The 24966-nt window shown below is 32.1% G+C and overlaps 4 protein-coding genes across 8 annotated transcripts; all 4 read left to right on the top strand.

The window, feature by feature from the left end:
- Nucleotides 1–3713: 3713 nt before the first annotated feature.
- LOC123219718 (transcription factor JUNGBRUNNEN 1-like) lies at nucleotides 3714–5786 on the top strand. The gene is made up of 3 exons (XM_044641705.1): nucleotides 3714–3930; nucleotides 4983–5317; nucleotides 5409–5786. The coding sequence occupies exons 1-3, from the start codon at nucleotides 3717–3719 to the stop codon at nucleotides 5784–5786; spliced, it is 927 nt and encodes a 308-aa protein (XP_044497640.1). The 5' UTR covers nucleotides 3714–3716.
- Nucleotides 5787–8938: 3152 nt separating this feature from the next.
- Nucleotides 8939–12793, top strand: LOC123218282. 5 transcript variants are annotated; one of them, XM_044639629.1, is made up of 7 exons: nucleotides 8939–9231; nucleotides 9974–10116; nucleotides 10944–11054; nucleotides 11126–11276; nucleotides 11483–11754; nucleotides 11832–12106; nucleotides 12486–12793. In XM_044639629.1, exons 1-6 carry the CDS (start codon nucleotides 8968–8970, stop codon nucleotides 12070–12072), a joined length of 1182 nt encoding a protein of 393 aa, XP_044495564.1. In that variant the 5' UTR covers nucleotides 8939–8967; the 3' UTR covers nucleotides 12073–12106; nucleotides 12486–12793. The 5 variants fall into 5 exon arrangements, with proteins under 5 accessions (XP_044495564.1, XP_044495567.1, XP_044495566.1 ...); XM_044639632.1 differs by lacking the exon at nucleotides 12486–12793 and having other exon boundaries at nucleotides 9997–10116; nucleotides 11832–12381; XM_044639631.1 differs by lacking the exon at nucleotides 12486–12793 and having other exon boundaries at nucleotides 11841–12381.
- Nucleotides 12569–18579, top strand: LOC123219716 (probable phospholipid-transporting ATPase 5). The gene is made up of 13 exons (XM_044641704.1): nucleotides 12569–12766; nucleotides 12867–12933; nucleotides 13584–13990; nucleotides 14079–15532; nucleotides 15627–15737; nucleotides 15830–16106; nucleotides 16271–16359; nucleotides 16497–16581; nucleotides 16683–16892; nucleotides 17004–17069; nucleotides 17390–17488; nucleotides 17570–17761; nucleotides 17878–18579. Exons 1-13 carry the CDS (start codon nucleotides 12569–12571, stop codon nucleotides 18577–18579), a joined length of 3957 nt encoding a protein of 1318 aa, XP_044497639.1.
- A 1960-nt stretch (nucleotides 18580–20539) lies between these two features.
- Nucleotides 20540–24248, top strand: LOC123218326. Its single transcript, XM_044639745.1, has 4 exons — nucleotides 20540–20697; nucleotides 20915–21017; nucleotides 22534–22717; nucleotides 23686–24248. Exons 1-4 carry the CDS (start codon nucleotides 20611–20613, stop codon nucleotides 23732–23734), a joined length of 423 nt encoding a protein of 140 aa, XP_044495680.1. The 5' UTR covers nucleotides 20540–20610; the 3' UTR covers nucleotides 23735–24248.
- The last annotated feature ends 718 nt before the right edge of the window (nucleotides 24249–24966 follow it).

Here is a 24966-nt window from a genome sequence, read left to right as displayed (position 1 = left end):
GGGAGAAATACGATAAATTTTTAGTTTTTTAAAATATTTTTATTAAATGATGATTTTACCCTTGACCTTAACTACAAAAATTAATAGATTCATGAGTATTTGAAATTTTCAAAATTAATAAGTAAAAAGTTAGAAAACACTAATCTTTGGGTGGGTATAAGTCCTTTGGCCTTAAATAACCTAATATCACAATAATTAATCAATTTATTTATATTTTTTAATACTCACCGTTTCTACAAAATAGTATTAGTATATGGTAAAAAAAAAAAAAAATTCACCCACCCATAACATCACATAAATAATCAATCAAATATAACTCTATATATAATAAAATATTTATTTTCCTTACCAATAAATATTAGACTTTGAATTGCATGCAAGGTTGCTTCTAATTCTTCACACTCTAGAAAGTGAATGATTAGACAAAAACTTACCATACTTGAAATTCATGCATGCATGTACCTTGTTCTTCACAAGAACAAACAGTTTGTCACATTTTTTTATACAATTTTAAATCATTAAAAGAGTGCCTAAGTCTATGCAAGTTGCTAGATATATAACAACTACCATTATATTTTCTTCTTCTTGATTCTGTAAAGTTTGAAATTTATTTTTCAATGTTTAACCTATTTTTGACTTTCAAATTTAGTCTATGTTTGTGCATGCATACAAGAGATATTTATCATATTGATGACAAAATAATATGAAAGAAAAATGATAAATCATAGTTCTATAGATACACAAACACGTTTTTTAAGTTATCAAATAAAATTTTTTTACGACAAAAACCCTACTCGATAGAGTTTAACCACTCCTTTCCATGGCATGGTTGTAATGCAACCATTAAAGTAACTTGCCCTAACTAAAATTTTAGAATATATAAAAAAAATTAATATTTTATTTTAATTGACAATTGTATCTACTAATTATTTATCTTTGGCCCCCTGTCATATAATTTATGATATTAAAAGTTATCTGATGAAAAAATCTATTGTGAATCGTGTGATCTCACTCAAAGATTAATGTGTAAAATATATATAAAAATGAAAAATGATATTATATAATGTTTTAAAAATATAAGCTTAAATTTTAATTTACCTCACGAACTAAAATACTTGGCTATGACCTTGACCCTTTTGGGACGGAGCTCGACTACTAACTTGGTAAGCTCTAGGAAGATTTGTCTAATGATCCATTAACATGTGTATTCACACTTTTGATATACAACACAAATAATGTGGTATTATGTCATTAAGTGTTATTTAATCTTTAATTCAAAATAATCTAATAATATTACAATACATTGTCTATATACCTAAATTATTTATTAAAAATATATTCGTATGATTTTATCATGTATTAAAAGGTGCAAATGTATTTTTCCAACACAATTTTGAAAAGATGTACATTTATTAATAAATGAAATTTATTTAATATAATTTATTTTTGAAAATAAAGGGAATAAGAACAATCTTTTTCGGTGGATAGCCCTAGTTTTTGCTTAGTTCCCTTGTTCCGAAAACCATTTATATTTCTACGTTTTCTTTATTTTGCACTCTCTTCCTTTTTTTACCTTTTAAACGCTTTCTAATATGGAAATAAATATATAATATGAAGATTAAATAACAAAATCAAATAAACTTGGAGTCTAACTGACCATGCCAAATTGAAAGCGAAATATTTTAATTATAGATATTTTAAAGTTTAACGTACAACTCTGTCAAACTATGATATAGTTTTATTAAAAAATGAAGAATAATGTTATATATACATATTTTTTAATATATAATTAAATATATAGATGATATATTATTATGTGATTGAGAGTAACTTTATCTTAATTCAAAATTATCTAATCGTATGATAACACATCATTTGTATATCTAATTGTATATTTAAAAGTATATGCATATATTTTTATTGAAAAATAAATATAGAATAAAAGCTTGTTTTATTTTTTGGTGAACAACTTGTTTTTGGCCTTAACAAATTTGATTGTGAGTATGCATTAGTTATAGATACAAATATATAATTTTAGTTGTATATGAAATGAGAAATTTATAGTTAGGCATATTAATTACTTCTCATATGTTGTAGTCTACTTGAGTTTTATGTTAATAACGCATTTATAATTGGACCAACTCTTACGAGTTGAACTCAAGTTGGGATAGTCTCAGCTCGACTCGAGTGAATCATTAGTAGATTCATCTTATTTAACGATTTTCTTTTTTCTTTGATAATTCTTTTTTTCTTCATCTTTGATGACACTTTATACTTTTCTCCAAAGCTTTTTAACGGCTTTTTGTAACAAACTTATCACTAGTTCAAGTTAGACATTTTGGATTTAAGCTTAAATAGATCCTGTTTAGGCTGAACTAGACTTAAATACATCTCTAATCCTGTATTATATCTTATAATTAAAATATTTTTCAAAATTAAGATAATTATTGTTGATGAGTTTTTTCATTATTAATTGAATTACGTAATTTGAAGTATTGCACAAGTTAATTATACTACGATTGCAGTGATAAGGATATGATAAGAACATGATATTTACTATAAAGAGATATAAGTAAAATAAGATAATAAGATACAAAACTTTTAACGTGATTCGGTTTAATGATCAAAATGTCTACGTTTACAATATTGAAACTATTATCTAATGCTTACATGAAAGTTATAACTTGGAGAAGATTAATACACAAAGTGGACTGAGTGTGTGTGTGTGTATATGCTTACCCTCTCTCCCTCATAATAGCTTTTTATATTTGTAAGACTTGAGAGAGAAAATTACGTTTAAATTATGATAATCATGAGATTTCTTATTTAAACATAATTCAAATGATTCATTCATATTTTTAAACTAAAAGAGAACATATAATATGTTTCCTAATTGAGGAGGAGAAGATTATTTTCCCCTTATCATAGAAGATTGTAGGGATGTCATTGTCAAATATTTTGAGGTGATTCTCTACTAATCAGAGGTTTTCTTGTTACCTCATACTAAAAATCTACCCACGTCTCTCATCTTTAGGCAAATAGGAAACAACCTTTGGTTGTTAGTCTTGCGACTGCTCACTAGTCGTAGTTGTTCGAACAAATTTTCTTGAAGAGATGGTTGTTAAAGAAATATTCTACAAGTTAGAGAATACCATCTTTAGGCACTCCAAATGATGGAGAATCAGTCTAACGAATTATATCCTTACAAATTTTGTGGAAAAGATAATGTAGTTTCACGAGTCTCTCTCGTTCGCTTATAAAATTGATTTTATTATTAGTCATACGGAACATTTAAAAAAAACAAAGTTAATTTTTCTGCATGGTAAATGCTACAGTTAAGTCCATGGAAGAAAATGGAAATCCATTTTAGTCAAAGAACATTTTTCCTTCAAATGACTTTTAAGGCAAGTTAATCTATATTCAAATCTATATGTCACAATTCATAATTAACTGAATTGTTTAATTTCTAAATTTACTTGGTCAAAATGTACAAACAAAATTAATCTTCCATGCTCTCCTCCGTACGAGCTAAGTCTTTGATTAAAACCTGATTAATTATTACTTGAAATCATATAAAGACAGTCAAATCTATTGACCAATTAGGAACAAATAGAAAAATAAAAAATAATTAATGTCTCTGTCTTCATGTTTACTTTGTCTATAAATTTGATTATCCATCAAGGATGGAATACGTTTGAGGGGAGGAGGAGAAAACAATGGAGGTGGAAAAAATGGTTAATGGTTTGGATAGTCGTAAAAGAGGCGTCGGAGAAGAAGAAGAAGTGGAGCTTCCAGGGTTTCGATTTCATCCGACAGATGAAGAACTTGTAGGGTTTTATCTCAAAAGAAAAGTGGAGAAGAAAGCTATTTTTATTGATCATCTGATCAAACAGATTGATATCTATAAATATCATCCATGGGATCTTCCAAGTAAGTTCTTACTTTAATTTCATTAAATGTTGTATTTATACATGATGACTTTTATGGTGAAAAAATTATGAAATTTAATTGAAAACTGTACTGGAAGTCTGGAATTATAAGCATATACAAATATCAAAAGTGAGCTTCTAGCTACTGAATTTACTGTTATAAGTTACTGAGAGATAATTACTTTCAATCTCCAAGTAAAATTTTTTTGAACATATTAATTGTTGTATTGTGGTAATCTGAATTATTCTGTAAAGAGTTATCCAAATTTAGAATATACAAATTCAAAAATAAATTTTTAAAGAGATTTGTGGTGATAGTGGAGAGAATAGGCCGATTTGCCTAATCTTGTAACCCACTACTAATCTCATACGGGTTGTGGGGGTATTGCTCCAATAGTATGAGTCTTTTCAAATAGACTTGAGTAAATTGTTAGTCTAATCGAACAAAACAGGTGCAATATATTTGTATTGTCATGGATAAGAGTGCAAACGAGCTGAACCAAGTAATACTGGACTAGAGTTTTGTTAGATTCCATATATAGATTTTGAGCTTGAGGTCAAAACAAATTAAACCCCTTAATTTAAATTACATTTAAACATTAATAACTTATATTTTATTAATTACCCATATATTCAAAAGATTAAATAAGATTTTAAAGATATAAATATAAGATTATAATTTTTTAAAAATTTATGAATATTTTATTTAAATTAAAATATGAGCTGATGAACTTATCAAATTAGTCAATATTAAGTTTAAACTCAGTCTAAAAGCCAAACCAAGCTATTCAAACTTGAGTTTGATTTGTCTTGTTTGCAACCTCAGTTGTGGACAAGTGACAAAGGAATAGGACAAGCCAGCCTATATAAGGTTAGCGTATGTCATCGTATAAATATATAATTCAACAGCCACTAATGTAATTAATCATAAAGAAAAAAATGTACTTAAACAAACTTGAAATATGATATCAAATATGATTTTCGATGGTATTATATGATTTATTTAATAAATACTTTCTTATAATTAGACTCCGTGAATCTATTTGTACACAGGAGGTGGAAATGGTGGAGAGAAGGAGTGGTATTATTTCTGTAAAAGAGGGAGAAAATATAGGAATAGTGTGAGACCGAATAGGGTTACAGCCACAGGTTCAGGATTCTGGAAAGCCACTGGCATTGACAAGCCTATTCACTCCATTTTAGGGTTTCCTCGCCATGACTGTATTGCTGGCCTCAAGAAATCCTTGGTTTATTACATAGGAAATGCAGGTAAAGGAACCAAAACTGATTGGATGATGCACGAATTTCGCCTTCCGGCCATCGCCAAAACTACCGTAAATGTCTCCTTCAATGGCCAGATCTTTACCACTAATGATCAAGAAGAAGCTGTAAGATCAGATTCCTGGAATGTATTAATTAATATTATTCTTTTATAGATATATATATATATTTTTTGAATGTGTGCATGGTGGCATGCAGGAAGTATGGACATTATGCAGAATCTTTAAACGGGAAGCTTCTTCTAATTACAAGAGGAGTGCATCAGAGTGCAGGCAGAAGACAAGTGTCAATGAAGATAATTATACTAAGACGAAGAAGATGGCGAGCTATGAAGTGTTAACTTCAATTGCTGTGAGCAGTGAAAAGTTGATAAAGGCGCCGTTGTCTGATATTGAATATAGCTCTGGAATCGGATCAAGGAATTATAACTCGTCCTTTGCCGGCCATCTGATGAGCTTAACAAATGATGTTCAACATCCAGTTATGGCTTCACATTTAAGCTTGCAGAAAGGGGATGATGAATACTTCAGAGAAGAGAATTGGGATGAGCTGAGGCCAATGGTTCCTAATTATTGAAAAATTTTAGATGTTATTAAGAGTAATTACTTGTTATAATCACATACTATTGACTTATTGAGATTTGTACTTGTGAACTTACTATTGGTATGTTAATGTCCTTGGTTTTGAGGGAAACCAAATGAGTACTCTAGTAAACAAGTGACTAAATAGTTTGTCACAGGTGTGCACTTATGCCAAGAGGATAAGAATGCTCTTATAATACAATCATGACCACATGTCCACTTCCAAACATGGCTTCAAATCATCAGAATATCTAATACCATGTAATTATCATTTTATTTGCCAAGCTAATTAAACCATATTTAATGTAAAAGAGTGGTATTGTCTCGTCAACACAATAAATGCAAAGTAATTGAACCAATCAGATAATACATTTCCCACTTAATAAAAAGTTGTGACGGTACACTCGACCTTGTTCAAACGGTGTATATACTCCCTCAATCGGATGGACATGTAGACATAGCAAAATCTCTAGACACAATGTGCTCCTGGATGATGCCAACACTCTTTCACTCCAAGTATATAAGCTAAGCTGAAAGAAAAGAAAGAAGAAAGGGGAAGAGAATGATCCTAAGGGGGCGTTTGGTTTGAGTTTTTTAAGATTATCTTAATAATTTATCTTTTATTTTCTTATTTGATTTGTCAGTAATAAAATATTACAGTAATTTTCTATTACCAATGCTGGTGTGATAGGTAATATGATTATCACCATTCACCTTAGGTATTTAAAGATTACCAAGGTAATCTTGATTTTATTATAATTATATTATTATATATTAATTTTTTGAGACAAAAATAAATTTATTTTTAATTAATATGACAAATAATATAAAAAATATTTTAAAATAATTATATTCAAGGACATTTAAGTAAAATAATTTACTAGTAATATACCTTTAATCAAACACAATAATTATTTATACATATCAAATTTTATCAAACATAGTAATCATTTATATCCAGTAATCTTTTAAGTAATCAATCTTCAAGGTAATTTTTCTATTTTGGTAATAAAATATTATCCAAACCAAACGCCCCTTAAGAAAATTCTTTTATCTTTAAGAGGAGTTTGCTTTATGTATTAAAAAAAATTTTGGTAATCTATATTTTATAATTGATATTATTTTGTTTAGCTTATTAGGTAATAAATTTTTTTAATAATTTTTTATTACTAATGATAATGTAACAAATAATATAATAGATAATTTGAGTATTACATTCACCTTAAATAATATAATATTACCAGGATAATATTAATTTTGTTATAATTATATTTTTACTTATTATTTTTTTAGATAAAAATAACTTCATTTTCAATTAATATAACAAGTAACATGAAAAATATTTTAGAATAATTAAATTCAAAGGTATTTAAATAAAATAATATTTTAATAATAATTTATACTTACCAAATTTTACCTTTAATCAAACATAATAATTATTTATATTCACTAAATTTTACAAAATTTTATTAAATATAATAATAGTTTATACTTTATAATTTTTTTAGTAATCTCCTTTTAATAAAAGATTACTTAAATAGATTATTAAATAATGCCACACATCACAGTCCTAAGATTGTTACTAAGAAATTCCTCAAGTATATAACCTAAATTTTTTCTCCCTCCTCACAACTCCTAGCAAGCAAAAACTTTTGTATATATATTTCTGTTTTACCATAAATAATAATTTAAATCTTTTTTAGGAATCCCATCAGAGTTGAACCAGCTTTTAGAGACCGAACTAACAACACTGATCAAGTAAAACTCTAGATTCAATAATTGTGTCATAATTATTATACCAGAAAAATTAGAAGTTTAATTTTAAAATATTAGTAGAAGAAACTCAAATCCATATTTTCTTATACATAAAATCTTTTTTTTATTATCCAAACAATCCTTAAGGGCAATTGAAATCTTCTTTTACAATGAACTTGTTAAGTAATTATGTTGTGTTGCATTTTCAAAATATTATGAAGATTAGAAAAATCATAAAATCATCATGAATTTGATAAAATAATCGAATTTCGAGTTCGGATTGTCGAGATTTGAGTATTAGTATGGTTGGATTCTCTTCGAATTCAATTTGACTATTAGTATTAAGTAAGACTATTAGTGCTAAGTAATGTTTTATATATCTATTTTGAATATACAAATAAGTATATTATATATTTTATCATATGAATGTATATTACTTTACTCTTAATTCAAATTAATCTAATTACATAATGATAATTATCAAATATGTATTTATTTGTATACTAAAAATAGATATACATAATTTTATTTATTAGTATTAGTATGGTATGGCCAAACAAACAATTACTATTAATGGTAAATAAATAAGGGAAAAGAACTATTTCCCACCCAAATTTTATCATAATCTCAAAATCATATTATGATAGTTGAAAAAACTCAAACACCCTCTCTGGAGTAATTGTAGTCCAAATTTTTAGTTAGGGTAGGGGTAAAATTGTTATTTTACTTATAAATCTTAAAATTTTAAAATTTATATCATTTGCCCCCGGGTTTTAAAAACTAATACTCAACTCATTCTCAAAGTTTGAAAAATTTATATTTCATCCTTAAAGTTTGCTTTCTGATCGACAACCGATGTTTTCTAATTATCTTCCAAATCTGGCTATGAAAAAAGATGAATGATAGTCGTCCAGACATGACAATAAAGGACAACTCTTCATCATTGAGTTTGGACGGTCAAACATCGTCCTTTGTAAAGTCTTCTTGATCTGGATGACGTTTCATCATCTAGATCTGGATAATGAAAGGTCATCTTTCATTGGAGAAGACCTTCATTTCTTTTCGATTGTCTGTTGGTTTTTTAAGTCACCGAGATAAAACCTGAAAAGAGAGAAAAAATGAATTTTTTAAAGTTTAATCATGGGGGTAAATGTGAGTTTTCTAAACTAAGGGAAGAAATGATATAAATTTTTTAAGTTTTAGGACTTATAGATAAAATAATGATTTTATCTTATTTCTAACTGAAAATTTGAACGAAAGTTAGTTTATAGGTGGGTGTTTGAATTTTTTATTTGTCGTGGGTATAATTTTGAGAGTAGGCTAAAATTTAGGGGACGGAATTGTTCTTTTCCCATAAATAAAATTCGGTAATACAAAGACCATACACCCACACATAAACAGTAAGATTCTGAAAAAAGTCAATGTCTTCTTCTTCCTTGTACGTTCCATACTGGTCTTCTGCAACTCAAAGAAGGCCACTTCAGCCTTCAGACAACCCGAACCCGGATGATTCCGGGCACCGACATCCTCTCATTGATCAGGCTCCGACTCCCAGGCCCCTCTTTCAGTTGTTCGCCTTGGTGTTCATCGTCTTCCTCGGCCTCCTTCAGTTTCTCCCCGCAACCCATTTTCGAGACCCCTCGGATCCTTACAGAAACTGGGTTCCCTTCAGCTCCATTGATTCCGTAAATTTCTTCTCCATTTTCTTTAAGATCTGGGGCAACGTTTATGGGAGATGGAGGGACGAGGGGGCAAGGTGGGGCAATTGCCCCTCCTTAATTCTAAAATTTTATGAAAAATATTAGAGAAAATAGAATAAGTTCTTCAAAAAAATTATTTAAAATACCAAAAAAATTCTCATTATTTAAGTTTTCATTTTCTCGTAAAAGCTTTTTAAAAGAAATATAGTAATGTCATACACTCTCAGTAATATTAAAATTTTTTTCAATTCGAATGTGTCAACATATGTGATTCATCTATATAATTTGTTAAATTGACATATTTTATATATGCATCTAAAGCTACATTGATTGTGCTTAATAGAACATTATAAGATATTACTGTTAGAATTGACAACCACTTATACAAGGTGCAACGCACACTGTCCAGTCGTATGATATAATATTGATTTTGTTGGATATACCCATGTTTTGGGTCGGATGTAACCCTGTTTTGGGTGAATCAGGATTACGGTTTATATTGGTTTAAGTGTGAGTGTTTGCTTCTTTGTTTCCATAGACTCTCTAGTTCATTTAAATTACTAATTTATTTATTTATTTTTGGATTTTATGATTTATTTTTTAGTATAAAATTGCCCCTCTTGAACTATTTTTTTGGGCTACATACGGTGATGTAGAGAAATGTTATTTTGCTGTAACGTTAATAGGTTAATTTTTTGCATTTTGCTGAAATGTCTTGTGTTTTTAGGGCAATAATTTGAGGAATTTTAGTGATAGGGAGTCTGGTGTCAACGGGGAAGAGCCTGGAATTGTGCACATTGTGTCATGGATGGAGTGTTTGGACCTTCGAGTGCTTGCAGTTCTTGCAAACTCAACTCTGTCAGGCTCAAGGTTTGATCAAATTTATTTGGATGTTAAGCTTATGAATGACTACTCTTATGGCTAATAAATGTGCTTCCTGTATGTTTTTGCCTTGCAAACTTGACTGGTTCTGCATGCTAAGTGTTTGATAAATTTATGGAAGTTCAGATTTCAGAGAGATTAAAAGTTATAATGAATGTCTTAAAAGTTTAGTATATCAATTTCCCTTCGAATAAACGATTGTTGAGCAGTTGACAGGCTAGAGCATGATTGAAAACATTCTGTGTATCGTATCCTATTAGACTGCAGTAGTGATGGTACTTGTGGAAAAACTTATGTGTTTAGCATGCATTCATCAGAATTTGGTCCATCACTCGATGCTGCTCTTCATTGCACCAAACCTTTGTAATAAACTTGCCATATAAACACATATGTTTTAGCGTTAACAAATATTTTGTGACTTAATTCAATGGATATGGAAGTTCGTGTCATTCCAGAGCAAACCGATTTATTGGGAATCATTTAATTGCAAAATTTATTAGACAGCTCTAGTGGCAAAGGCTATTTTGTTGTGGTTTATCTTGGATTAAGTCTGTAGTGAAAGACAGAGTACATGATCTTGTTCAGATAGAACGGTGATCTTGTGCACGATCTAGTTCTGGCTCATACTTGCACTGTGTGCTAAAATTCGGCGCGCCATGGCAAATTTGATGATGAATATATTTATAGTTATAGTTGGTTGTGTTTAGTTTTGAGTCATTTGGCTGTGATTAGGCCAATCTTATTACAATTGCTGAATGTTTTCAGAGGTTAGTTTTCTACCCTTTTTACTTCTTTCTTTCTTGTTTGATGTTCAGATATCCGCATCTGCTACACTTTCACTTCTTCATCCCAAAAGGGAATGAAGACAAGGTGTCCTTTTATAAGTTGAAGGTGTTGTTCCCACATTCAAACCTTGAAATTCATGGGTAAGCCGTTGCTTCTTCTAATATGTTCACTAGCAAAGTCCATCTCTTATTCTAATATTGTGAAACTATAGGCAGGAGGAAGTGAAAGAAGTGATTCGAACTGCCATGTCTGGCATGAAACATCCTATATCTAAGTATGAAGATATAGTACCTTTCGTTATACCTAGTGTTCACCGCTTCTTGAGTAAATTCATATACATCTCACCAAATGTAATTGTGAAGGTTAGTCCTCTTTGTCCTTTAGATTATGTGCTTTGTAATAGTCAAAGTTATTGTTTGACACTTAGCTGATCAGCCTTCGAAATTTTCTGTCTCTCTATATTCTTATTTATGTTGTTTTTTCTTGTTTATTATTTTTTTTTTCCAATGCCAGTACATTGAGTTCATGTTAGACTTTGTACACTGATTACATTTTAGTTTTGTTTCAGGGGAATGTTGAAGAACTAACTGGAGTTGACTTGAGTTATTATGCTATTGCAGCTGCTGAGGACTGCTCCAAAAGCTTAGATACCTATGTTAATTCTGATATACTTGACGCTATCCAGAGATCAGCATCAAAGCCTTGGGTATCTGAGACACCTTATGCAACAAATTCTTGTATGCCAGACTTAAGCTTGGTTTTGATTGATTCAAGGAAGTTGGAAAAAGATTTTTTAGAGGCTTTTCTATGGTGGTCTAAAGTTCTAAATTGGAGTGAAAGGTTTGTAGCTTTATTATTTTTCTGCATTACGAACTATGATTTTATTGTGATAAAATGTACTTATTGATTCATTGCAGGAGCAGCAGAAGAAATCCTGCCATTTCACTGGCACTCTACAACGGATACCTCAAGCTCTCTAGTTCATGGTTGGTCAGAGACTCGACGTCATTGGTATTCAACGAGAGTTTTGTTACTCGTTATGATGGGCCTAAGACTGTCTGCTCTGAGTCTGGTGATAGTGCCACCACAGAACCAGGTTATGGCAATCTCTGGACAGTGCACCTTCCCGCAACATCAGATCGAATTGTCCGTGACTAAAACTTCACCAGCATACTGATTTCAGAAATTGGAGGTGGGGATAAAATTTTAAATAGAATGCATCAATTATCCTTTATTGGTGGAAATTCTTCCAAGCAAAGTAGTGTTAGTATTGTTTGTTAAAATGATGTACATGAATAACCATATTACACTAGTGTCATTTTCAGCTGGTTTCCCAGTGTATAAATTTTTTCGGCAATGATTTGCTGATGGATAATATGTTCGGTTATATTTGTTCTACAATCCTGACATTGTATTGCAGCGAAAGACAGAGTACTTTTATCAATTACTTTTCGTTCGTCCTCGCTCAATAATTCATTTGAAACTTTCAAAGTTCTGCAAATTTGTATAGTTCATATCGATATCTCAGGTCTTCATCCCAGAATTTTCGATAGAAATGTTTTGTATGGCAGGACAGCACAAGGCTGGCAATTTGACAGCGTCTGGATAAACTTATGTTGATGATTCCAAGGTCTTTTTTTTTTTTTTCCCTGCAATGCGGAAACCTCAAAGAAAAGCTCATGGGCAAACTGCAGAGCCGGCAGAAAGTCAACCCACCATTGGCTCCTTCAATACATTATCCAAATTGGCCATTCTCTGTGAACCTTACGAAAACAAGAAGATATTCAATGTCCAACCGGTTTTGTCTTTTGCAATCACAGTTGTACAATCTGTACTTCGAAGAGCCTTGCCGGCAAGATTCAATGAAAACTGTTTTAATTTTTTTTTTCTAACGCACAGTCAAGTTTTGTCCTTTTTTGTCCATATTGATTGCATTTTCATTGTTTTCAAAGAAAGCTGATTCTCGATGGATTCCATGGAGGGTTCCATGGGATACTGACCCAGAAATTTTTATCAGGGGTCTTGTTAACAAAATAAATAAATATAAAATAAAAACATTTATCCATAAATAATATTATTGTAAAACTTAGTAAATTATCACAAATATATTACGATAATCCTCTTTTATTCCTCGTGTGTGAAATTTGTTAATTAATTTTTTAAATATAAAATAATTAAGAAAACAGGAATGAATGATCTAAGGTATTGTAAAAAGAAATAAATTTCTTAGTACATTGTCTTTAATAAAATAATTAAAAAGTTTCCAATAAAAATTTCTTTTAACAAAAGTAAAGGGACCCTGCATGGATTGATACTGGAATAGTGAAAGTAATAACTTAGTTTAAAGAGCATGGTGGGTTTGTTGACTTGTATGAATATTTATTTTATTTTCAGTCCTTAAAAAATGATTTCGAATTCTCGAATCTAGAGGCAAAATGCCACGATGGATCATTAATGATGCAGGAGCCAAGCCATGCTGTTTGAATCTGCAAAAAATTTTGGTTCTTGCAGCAAACTGAATTGACTTCCTTTGCTTGAAAATGCAGGCATTATGTGGACTGCAGTTCATTCTGAGTGATTAATGCAGGATCCCAGGTGATGACTTGAACTTGCGATGCCAAATATCACTGGAATCACAGTTTCTTTCATCTAACATTTTGGAAAATCAGTTGAAATGGTGGAGTCTTCTGGAAGAACAAAGGGGAAGCTAAGATGGAGCAAATTGTATTCGTTTGCCTGTTTTCGAGCAAGCACAGGCGATTTGCAGGAGCTTATTGGTCAGCCTGGATTTTCCAGGGTAGTTTTCTGCAATGAACCTCAACAGCACAAGGCCAAACCCTTCAAGTACATCAAAAATAATGTGTCTACAACTAAGTATAATGTCGTAACTTTTCTTCCCATAGCACTTTTTGAGCAGTTCCGCAGAGTTGCCAATCTTTATTTTCTTCTGGCAGCATGCTTGTCTGTTGTTAATTTGGCTCCTTATTCCCCCTCAAGTTTGATTGCCCCCTTGGTGTTTGTTGTTGGAATTAGCATGCTCAAAGAGGCTGTGGAGGATTGGCAAAGGTTCCTTCAGGTAAATATGAAGCATTTCCCCTGTTTATTTTGTTTATTATTATTATTATTTTTGTTTGTTAAACCTGGTATTGGATCATTTGTTGCAGGATTTGAGTGTGAATAACAGAAGTGTAAAGACTCATGTAGGAAATGGGATATTTGTGGATAAATTATGGAAAGAGCTTTGTGTAGGAGATGTTGTTAGAGTTAGTAAGGATGAATATTTTCCAAGTGATCTTCTTCTTCTATCCTCAAGCTATGAGGATGGTGTTTGTTATGTGGAGACCATGAACCTTGATGGAGAAACAAATTTGAAGATTAAGAGATGCTTAGAAGCCACACTTGGTGTGAATGAGGACAAGGAATTCAGCAGATTCAAAGCCAGTACTCGTTGTGAGGACCCGAATCCAAATCTTTACACCTTTGTGGGGAATCTAGAGTTTGAAAATAAATCATTTCCTCTGTGTCCTGTTCAACTTCTTCTGAGAGATTCGAAACTTCGAAACACAGATTACATTTATGGAGTAGTAATTTTTAGTGGACATGATACAAAAGCAGTAAGGAACTCTACAAGATCACCATCTAAGCGTAGTAGAATTGAAAGAAAGATGGATCATATTATCTACCTTCTTTTCTCAATATTAGTACTAATTTCATTAATTAGCTCTATTGGTTCTGCTCTTGTTTTGAAATATGATATGGTTAAATGGTGGTATCTTAGCCTGCAAAATGATGACAAAGATTTCAATCCATCAAATCCTGTAGTGTCAGCAATCCTGCAGTTTGTGAGGGCCCTTATATTGTATGGCTACTTGATCCCCATTTCTCTGTATGTTTCCATAGAAGTTGTTAAAGTCTTACAAGCTATGATTATTAACAAGGACGTAGAAATGTATGATGATGTGACATGTCAGTCTGTCAAAGCTCGAACTTCGAATTTGAATGAAGAACTAGGCCAGGTAGAAATGATTTTATCAGATAAAACGGGGACCTTGACATGCAACCAGATGGAATTCAGGAAATGTTCAATTGCAGGAATTTCTTATGGCGGTGACATAAATGAAGTTGATCTTGCAGCATCAAGAAGAATGAATGCTGATGTGGAGGCTTATCAATTTAGTGTCGATGATTCTGATACAACAAGCCAAAGCTATGAGATGTTTGAGTTCTCAGTGGCTGATGTTAATGCTGAAATGGCTGCTCAAGGGGGCCATGAAGACATAAATATTCAAATTCCTGAAAACTCCAGGATTTCTAGTATGACAAAAGACAAATGTATCAAGGGTTTCAACTTCAGGGATGACAGGTTACTGAACAAGAACTGGATTCACAAGTCAAATGCAAATGATATGACAATGTTCTTCAGAGTCATGGCTCTATGTCACACAGGCATACCTGTGGAAGATGATCATACTGATAAGCTAAAATATGAAGCAGAATCTCCAGAAGAAGTTGCTTTCTTGATTGCTTCACAAGAGTTTGGGTTCCAATTTTGTCGTAGAGCTCAATCCACAATGGTTCTTATGGAGGTTGATCCTTCATCCGGAAAGGAAATAGAGAGGTAAATCATCCAATGGCTTTTTCTTCCTTTTGGGTATTTGTTTCTTCTTTAATTAGAGCCGCTTGTTCTGTTTGACAATATCATGGACATTACAGGAATACAAGCTTTTGAATCTGTTAGAGTTCAGTAGTTCTCGGAAAAGGATGTCAGTAATAGTAAGTGATGAAGATGGACAGATCTTTCTCCTTTGCAAAGGAGCTGATAGGTATGTCATCCAAACCATATTCCTAGTTGTCAAGCTTGTGCTCTTTCTGATTTCCTAATCTCATTTTTGTTTACCTTCCAATCGTTTTACAGCATTATCTTTAGCAGGCTTGGAGAACATGGCAGATCATACCAGCAGGAAACAACTTCTCACCTTTCGAGTTATGCAGAAGATGGTTTACGAACTCTAGCTTTCGCCTATCGAAAACTTGAGGTGGGAGAGTACCAAAATTGGAACTTGATAATCACAAAGGCTAAAACTACAATAGGTCCTGAAAGAGAGGAGTTACTAGAAAAAGCATCAGAAATGATTGAAAAGGATCTAATTTTGCTAGGAGTAGCTGCTGTTGAAGACAAGTTACAGAAAGGGGTTTGTATAGATATATCTCTCTCTTCTCTCTGTGTGAATTCATGTATCCTCACATTTAGTTCATAGGCTGATAAACCAACATATAAATTCACATTCTAATCAATTTCATAATCAGAAGGATATGTTTCCTACATTTGATGGGGCTTCCTTGAAATATGTATCAGGTTCCAGAGTGCATTGATAAGCTTGCTCAAGCTGGGTTGAAAATATGGCTGCTCACTGGTGACAAGAGGGAAACTGCGATAAATATTGGGTGAGGCTTATAAGTCTTTGAAGTTTATGCTTATAGTTCTATTGAGATAATCAAATGGGAGAAAGTTAGGATAGACTATGATCTTTAACTGAAAACCTGTATCAGTTTCTCTTATATATTTTTTTTGGATTTGGCAGATTCGCGTGCAGCTTGCTTCAGCAGGATATGAAACAATTTGACATAAGTATGAGCAAAGAAGTGGAGTCTAACAAGCAGTTGCAGGTGAAAACCAACTTTAAGAAGCTATGATAACTTAAGCCTTTTTAGGATGTTTTTGTTTCATTTTGGCTAAACAATTGACTTTTTCTCCTTTTTTTTTTCAGGATATGAAAGCAGAAGTTTTAGAAAAAATTGGAAGCTCTTACCAGCTGATGTGTGAAGAAAGCAATAAAAATGCACCTTTTGCCTTGGTGATAGAAGGAAAAGCTCTTGAAATTGCTTTGAGAAGTGATGTGAAGGACCAGTTCTTTCAGTTGGCTGTTAATTGTGTTTCTGTCATATGCTGCCGTGTGTCCCCTAAACAGAAAGCTCTGGTAATCACTTCTTTGGAAGAACAAGATGATTTCGTCTGGTTGGCTTTCAAGTATAAAACTCTTTTATCATTTTTCAAGTATGATTTAGTCACACCAAATCAATACTTTCAGATCACGCGATTGGTGAAGGAATATACTGGCAAAACAACTTTGGCAATAGGAGATGGAGCAAATGATGTTGGCATGATTCAAGAAGCTGATATTGGAGTTGGGATCAGTGGCATGGAGGGAATGCAGGTAACCTCATAGTAATTGGCTTCTAACTTCGTCTTTGAAAGTCCTTTTTGATTTCCTTTAAGCTGAAAAGGAAAACAAAATTCATGAAAAATGCTTCAACTCTTTGCACAAAAGGTGCCAAAGGGCTAAGCCCTTTGGGTACTTCTGCAGCAAAATTTGAGCCTCAACCAATACATAGAAGACCACTTTTAGCTTTCATTTGATAGCTTTCTTGACCTAAGAATGCTGGTGTTATAGCTTTTGTGGAATATTACTTGCAGGCAGTCATGGCTAGCGACTTCTCATTACCACAGTTCCGATTTTTAGAAAGACTACTTATAGTTCATGGACATTGGTGTTACAAGAGAATCTCCAAGATGGTAAATTTTTACATACCTGATATGCATAAGAACAATCTTGGAACTTGACTTCACAATTTGATCACTTGCCTCTCGATGTAGGTTCTCTATTTTGTGTACAAGAATATTGCATTTGGCCTCACCTTATTCTACTATGAATTATACACAAGTTTCCGTGGCGAGAACTTATATGATGATTGGTATATGGTAATGTTCAATGTAATGCTAACATCCTTACCAGTTATATCATTAGGAGTTTTTGAGCAGGATGCTTCCTCCGATGTATGCCTCCAGGTAACTAAATTTGATGATCTGCACGCACACACACTCCAATTTTCTGGACACAATTCGCAAGATCATGATAACTCTATCTTCTTACTGCAATTTTATATCATTCTACAATGCAACAGTTTGCAGCCCTTTACCGACAAGGCCAAAAGAATTTATGCTTCAGCTGGAGCCGGATCATTGGCTGGATATTGAATGGCGCGTTTGCTTCTCTGGTGATCTTCCTATTCAATATATACATTCTTTCCCCCACTGCATTCCAGGACAATGGGCAGGTTGCTGATGTTGCACATCTTGGTGCAATCACATATACCTGCATAATCTGGACTGTCAACTGCCAAATTGCCCTTGTCATCGCTCACTTCACCTGGATTCAACATCTTTTAATCTGGGGTAGCATCTTGTTGTGGTACGTTTTCCTCTTCGTCTATGGCACACTCCCACTCGACCACTCCCACCGTGCATTTCAGCTCCTCGTGGAGGCCATTGGACCTGCACCTCTATATTGGACGGTCACACTGCTTGTAGTGATCCTTTCGCTACTGCCTTACTTCCTGCACATCACCATTCAACGAGTGTTTTTTCCTATGGATGATCACATCATACAAGAAATGAAATATTACCGGAAAGATGTGACCGAAAACCAAATGTGGTTAAGGGAACAACACAATGCTAAAAAAATGACTCAAATTGGGTTTTCTGCAAGAGTAGATGCAAGAGTTCAAGCATTCAGAGAACAGTTGATTCAAAGAAAATTATTGATACAAAAATCTGTTACAAACAGCCCCATATATAGATCACTAGCAAATAGAAGCTTGTTTTGAAAGTGTTTTACATGTTTTTGCTTTTCTTGAGGACAACAGTTTGTTGTTTAGCTTCAATATGTTTTAACAATAAAACTATACGTACTCAATTAAAATACAAAGATATGTGCATATTTGATATGTGTTATCAGATAATTAAGTGATTTTGAATTAAAGATAAAATAACACCTAATCACATGATGATGACACATCATATATATACTCATTTGTATATTCAAAAACGAATACGTATAATATTTCTTAATCTTTAATTCATTTTTCATATGCAGAGTTGAGCTCTCTGGAATCCATCAATCTTTAATAAAACAATATAATCTCTGTGAACCAAGAGTTTTCTTACTTTCAAATCATTTCTAAGTGATCAAATTGTTTATATCATCTCTAATTTAAAATTATCTAGTCACGTTAAAACATATTAGTTTGTAAAGATAAATAATTAAATATGGTAATTTTTTTTTTGTCTTGTTCTCCGATCTTTTTATCCTTCCTTGAATTATAAGAGCTTAGAAACAGAATTAATTAGTTTGATCGATAATTAAGACCTACTTTATTTTAACAGTGTTTAAAGCTCGATTGGGGCTTTAGATCAATTTTTTTTTTATGTAAATGTAATCCACATTTTATATTTAATAATTAAATACTTAAAATAATTTTAAATATTATTTTTAATATTTATTTAAATAGTTTATTAGTCTGATTATTTATTAATCGATGCTCGGATTTGGCCTCTTTACTAGCTAAACATCTAGTTTGGATATGAAAACTGTGACTTAAAACATTACTATATTGACATTGAGACAACTGGTATTAGTTACAGGATTTCTAGATTACAACAAGAAAAAATGGAAATCTTATTAGCAATAGTATTGGATTTAAATTTAAGTTGTTACTTATGACATTCTTTTATGGGGATTCGATATAGTTATCTTTATTTAACAAAGGCCAAAGAACTATTTTCTACCCATAGTATCCTCTTATATCAAGTTTTTATCAATTAATTTTAAAAATTTTAAATACTTACTCATGAGTAGTTAAAATTAATAGTTTTAATATGAGTAGTTAAAATTAATAGTTTTAAAGATAAAATCATTATTTTATCAGTAATATTAAAAATAAACTAAAATTTAATCTCTTTTTTCTTTTTTAAACTTTAAAAACTAAAAGTTTTTCTCTAATCTAAATTTTAAAAAATAATAGTTCCCTCTTAAGGTTTAGTTTTCTAGATCTTTAACGTAAAATTTGATGTCGTTATAGTGACGAATATCTCCCGATGCCTCATTTCCCTCGGACAACCAAACTTCTCTCATTTGAAAGTTTGGACGGTGTCGATTGACATTGGAAATAACTCAGCTTCGTCAAGAAGACGAAGTTGACTTCATTTTCCTTGATGAAGATGAGAGTCTCGTATTCGTTGGGGAAGACAAAGACAAGTTTCAATGAAGATGAGATTTATCATCTTCGTAGGGGAGTCTCCTGCTAGGATTAAGACCTTGGACTGAAGGGGAAGATGGTGAGGGAGCAACTATTAGTGAAAGATAAAAGAGATGTCATTGGAAAAGCATCAGAGATGGTGTCGAATTTTGAAAACCAAACCCTATGGGGAAAATGTTATTTTTTAAAACTTGGATTATGGGAAAAATTGTTAATTTTAAGGGTTTAGGGGGAAAAAGAAATAAAATTTTAAGGAATTAAGTGGGTAAATGAGATTTTCAAAGTTAAAGAGTAGAAACTTGACATTAGAGGATACTTTAGGTGGGAAATAGTCCTTTGGCCTTTAATAAATAAATAAATAAATATTTTTGGTAACTGAGAAAACCCCTATAAATTTGAAAATTCTATGCAGAAAATTATTTGTATAAAGTTTCCTTATAAAATTACAAAAGAACCCTTGGGAGGGGGGTCTTTAAAATTTTAAAAGTTTAGGATGTATTAACTACAGTATCTATTAGAGGGGTTTTCTGAGAGTAAACACCGTAACCTAAATTTGTAACTCAAACGCCAGAGCGCGCGCAGCCAAGGCACAGAAGAGGAATGGACTTGAACGAGATAAAGGAAGTTTTGAGTAAGAATAGGATCGAAGATGTCTCTTGGCTTTGTTCCCTCTCTGAATCTGAGCTTGTAAGTTCTTAAATAACTTTCAGTTTCTTCTTTTATTTTTTTAAATATTCAAAAGGGTCTTCCTTACGCCTTTAATGGTCATATGATTTATATAAGATGGTGAATGTTTCGTTTAGAGCCCCATACTGGAATATTATTGTAATTTCTATCTGGTTATTTTCTGATTCTTCTGCAAACTTGCGTAAGTTTCGTGAAACTTGTTAACGTGTTTTGACAGGATATGTTAATTAGCTTGAAACTGTTGGTTTTGCAACGGGCGAAAATAATTGGCCATGAAGAATTGGCTGAGAAATTTGATTTGAAGATGCTTCGGGCTCTCGGTAAGTTTACCCTTCTCGTATGTTGCTTTTTTTTTTTTTTTTTTTTTTTGCTTTTTAGGGTTTTATGGTTCTGCAAATTAATTGAGTAATTACTTTTTATAAGTTATGCACTGATTTTATGCTACTGTTGCTTTTTAGGGTTTACTGGTTGTGCTAATTAATAGTGTATTATTATTTTTTCACAAGTTATGCATTTATTATATGTGATTTGAATTTTTTTTTAATGTGTTTTTGGTGTCCATTATTTGTTCCACATATCATTGTGTAGAAAAGATACATGTTGACTGCGTTGATAGGAAAACTCCAAATTACTAGTCATCTTGTTTCTCTTATGATCATTTTTAGTGCTTGAACTTCAGATGTATGACTCACTCAATAATAGTAGAGGGGGCTTGACCCACGTTCAAAATAAAAGAAAGATCTGTAATGTATGTATTCTCCTTTCTGTAAAACCTCACTTCTCCAACATGCCAGTTGTTATATCACTGTCTTTGGCATAATCCACTAGATGTCAAGAGGAGAGGAAACAGGTGGACCAACTTTCAATAAAAACATAATGTGGAATGCAACCATGGGAATGGTGTTTAAATACATTTTAAGTAAATTCTAGTTGATATATCTTGTTCTTCTTCATCACAATAAAAGAAGAATACAATGTATTTGGGGAGTAAGCTCTCTCTTAGAGAAGTATAGGTGAGTGAAAACTGATTTCTCTGGGTTCCCTATTGTGTATATAAGGACGGTTTAGGTCATTTTGCAGGCTTTATATGCCTTCTTATGGTCAAGTGGCGTTTAGTGGATGAAGAGTTTATGCAGAAAATCTTGAATATACCCCTTCACCTTTTTTTAGTCCTTTTTTTTGAAGTTTTTAGAGCTGCCTTGATATTTCTATAGGAGTAATCTAGCAATTCCCTGAGAAGGATTTCCAAACCTCCTGAGGACTAAAGCAGTTTTAGAGGTGCTTGTTACTTTCCAGACTTGTTCCAAAGAAGCTTGTGACCATTTTGGTAAAGCATTAGAAAGAGTCTATTGTCCTCATATTTCTAGTTTTTATACTTCTCTTATGGAACCATAAAAAAAAATTACTAGCTGAACCATAGTACAAATAGCCATTCTAAGCAATAAATTGCATCGAATGTGAAAATTCATTTTCGCTCTGTTGAAAGGTTATTTTGCCCTATCACCTACAGTATGTAGACGTTGGTGTTCTACAGCCTCACTATCCTTCTCTATTAGATCCTAGCTCTAAGTCTGGCTCATCCTGTACTCCCACGAGTCTCTTTATATAAAACCAAAGTATAATTATACTTTTGACTGAATGAAGAACTCAATTGTGAATTTGTTGATAGTTCATATATCTGAACACCAGTTAATTTGATCAAGTTTATGATTCAGAAATCACATAGCTGCTATTAGTTCTGTTGCCGAAAACTTCTCTAATTTCTTGGATGGTTGAGTTTGACTATCAGTTTGCAATATCTCTGATTGTTAATCTCTTTTTTCAAATTTCACGTAGGGCTCATTTTGATGGAATATTCTAAGCGGAAGTTTAAGAATTTGTCACTTATTCCAGGCTCAGCTGAGCCTTCATCATATATCGATGGTTGCAATTTATTGAAATTAAATCACTCTGATATTATGAGCATTGAAGAGCTAGCTTCATGTATTAACATCGATTCAAGAAGGAGACCACCAAAAAGGTACATTGAAGCTGCAAGGCTCACTTGATTAGTACTTTTCTTTTGTTTGTGGTTTGATTATTGTTGGATAGTTAGACTTTTTATATATTTTTTTCAAAATTTTAAAATCTTGAACACAGTCCCTTTGTTATTTTCCATTGAATTCTTAAATTTTAAGCATTTTTTGCTCATCATATGGCTCATTGGTAGGGATGTCAATAGGGCAAGTTGGGTTGGATACTAAGAACTCTATGTCCATGCTGATCTCCTTTATGAAAACCCAAGTCCACCCCATTTCCCATTTGTAAAAATGGATGGCACTTGAGTTGGGTATGTTTTTAGTGGAAAAACTTGGGTTACCCCATTTGACCCACTATATATATATAAAATTAAACCTAACGCCATATACTAACTACTTATTAAAATAAAATAATCAAAATGATAAATAATAATTTTAACTTGCTAATATAAAAGTTATATATATTCAAAATTTAATAAGTCTACTACAAAAACTGTTAAAACAAATCATGAAAAAAAGATGTAAAATAATATTGAATTTTTAATTATAATTTTATAATAAATTTGATTCCAAATAAGGTAAAATCATGATTTATAAAATAAGTCATGACCTAAATTGCTTAATTTGACAGTATAAAAGAAATATTTTAATAGAAAGTTGATGTTCTTCATTTTGGGAACCCATAAGGCCCTAAATCCTTATTTAAGGTACACTTTGAATCCAATTTTATGTGTATAAGTCAACAAGATTATGTGATAGTTTCTTGTGGGTCAAACCACCTGTGGGCATCATCTGACTAGAAAGAAGCAGTAATTTCTTGTTGTGAGCTGGTTATTTTATTTTATTTTGCTTTATTTTTGTATGATTTGGTGACTTTATATTTTTTTTATATAATTTGATGATTTTATATATGCTCAAGAATATTTTACAATTATCCTTATGTTTTTCTTTTTTTTTTTTAACTGTAAAGACTGCATGAAGAGGCTGCTGCTCTCAACCGGAAGAAACAGAAAAGCTGAAAGAAGATCATGACCGAGGAATGGAAAACTAGAACCAGCATGTCAAGTAAAATGTCAAAGGTCATTAATCTCACTTAGATGGATAGTTCACCACTTCTTTGCCTTGCCAGGTTGTTTTCCCCAAGAGAATCTTCTGTGGGATGTAATGTCGTGCTATTGTGGCACATTGTGATTTGACGGATGCACAAACACTTGTTCCACAAAAAAATTTTGGTTCCCCTGTGGCAATTTGCAACTTTTGTGAATATAAATTCTTTGCTGGGGTTGTAGATTCTATTGAAACAAAGACATTTGAATTGATGTCGGCTAATGTCAAGTATGAGAAGCAAAGTTTATTCTTCCCAGGAGGCAATATTGCCTTTTTTTACCATATGATAAAATTTTTCTTCATTGCATTGGCTAGTATCGAAGGATGATAATGTTTCTTGAACCTTGAATTTGAAAGCTTCAAAGCTAAAAATATTTTTCCTATGTTATTTGGATGCCATTGATTTTATAGATACCTTTGGAGGTATATGGTAATTTATGATAAATTGTTGGATTTTGTTCATGATCTCAGAAGATGCTCCTCGTTCAAAGCCAGCGAGCTTAAAGCAAGTGCAAGTGCATTAGTCACATCCCTATCTCAACGATTTGGAAGTCATATGTTGTGTTTATTTTAACATGATAAGTACATTCAAACACATTTGGCAGCTTGAAATTAGCATATATGTCGTGTATATTTTTTCTTTTCTTTTCGCATGTGAAAGCAGGCCGAATGTCAAAAGGTTGCACCCTTCCAGGTTCTTCACGTTGTAATGTGCTTGCACCATCTTTATGTTCATATGAAAATTATGGGCGCACACTGCAGTTGCTGCGCCGCCTGCTGGGCGCACGCTTAAAAGCTTATTTCATGCGTGGTTAGGCTGCTTTCCACATGGTGAGTTTTGTTCTAGTCAGATGCATGTGCTAGTCATGAAATGTTTGCTAGTCTTGGACGAATGGTGCAATGCCCACATTGCATGATTACATTTGGGAACGTGAAATTTAAGTTTCATACCTTGTATTTGGAATTATAATATATCACCGTGCTTTGTAGCCTTGACACTCACGTAAACTAGTTGTATGTTAGCTCTCTGTTAGTGTCAGTTGAACATTATAATGTCAACGTCATCATCTATGTTGTATGATTGCTACTGAAAGATGTGATAGTAAACTCTGAGAGAATTATACCTCAAAAGTTAGCTGTGGAA

Source organism: Mangifera indica, chromosome 6 (assembly GCF_011075055.1).
Source record: "Mangifera indica cultivar Alphonso chromosome 6, CATAS_Mindica_2.1, whole genome shotgun sequence".
NCBI lineage: Eukaryota > Viridiplantae > Streptophyta > Magnoliopsida > Sapindales > Anacardiaceae > Mangifera > Mangifera indica.
Note: the sequence above shows the minus strand (reverse complement) of the source record. Positions and strands in the feature narration are given on the sequence as shown.

What these genes read in the sequence shown, in the direction of transcription:
- LOC123219718 (XM_044641705.1), top strand. Translation starts at nt 3,717, where the DNA reads ATGGAGGTGGAAAAAATGGTTAATGGTTTGGATAGTCGTAAAAGAGGC. An exon ending in TCATCCATGGGATCTTCCAA is followed by an intron (nt 3,931 to 4,982) that starts GTAAGTTCTTAC and finishes ATTTGTACACAG; the next exon opens with GAGGTGGAAATGGTGGAGAG. An exon ending in CTAATGATCAAGAAGAAGCT is followed by an intron (nt 5,318 to 5,408) that starts GTAAGATCAGAT and finishes GGTGGCATGCAG; the next exon opens with GAAGTATGGACATTATGCAG.
- LOC123218282 (XM_044639629.1), top strand. Translation starts at nt 8,968, where the DNA reads ATGTCTTCTTCTTCCTTGTACGTTCCATACTGGTCTTCTGCAACTCAA. An exon ending in CCTTCAGCTCCATTGATTCC is followed by an intron (nt 9,232 to 9,973) that starts GTAAATTTCTTC and finishes TTGTGTTTTTAG; the next exon opens with GGCAATAATTTGAGGAATTT. An exon ending in TCAAACCTTGAAATTCATGG is followed by an intron (nt 11,055 to 11,125) that starts GTAAGCCGTTGC and finishes GTGAAACTATAG; the next exon opens with GCAGGAGGAAGTGAAAGAAG.
- LOC123219716 (XM_044641704.1), top strand. Translation starts at nt 12,569, where the DNA reads ATGCGGAAACCTCAAAGAAAAGCTCATGGGCAAACTGCAGAGCCGGCA. An exon ending in TCCGGAAAGGAAATAGAGAG is followed by an intron (nt 15,533 to 15,626) that starts GTAAATCATCCA and finishes ATGGACATTACA; the next exon opens with GGAATACAAGCTTTTGAATC. An exon ending in AGTCTAACAAGCAGTTGCAG is followed by an intron (nt 16,582 to 16,682) that starts GTGAAAACCAAC and finishes TTTTTTTTTCAG; the next exon opens with GATATGAAAGCAGAAGTTTT.
- LOC123218326 (XM_044639745.1), top strand. Translation starts at nt 20,611, where the DNA reads ATGGACTTGAACGAGATAAAGGAAGTTTTGAGTAAGAATAGGATCGAA. An exon ending in GAAGATGCTTCGGGCTCTCG is followed by an intron (nt 21,018 to 22,533) that starts GTAAGTTTACCC and finishes AATTTCACGTAG; the next exon opens with GGCTCATTTTGATGGAATAT. An exon ending in AGAAGGAGACCACCAAAAAG is followed by an intron (nt 22,718 to 23,685) that starts GTACATTGAAGC and finishes TTAACTGTAAAG; the next exon opens with ACTGCATGAAGAGGCTGCTG.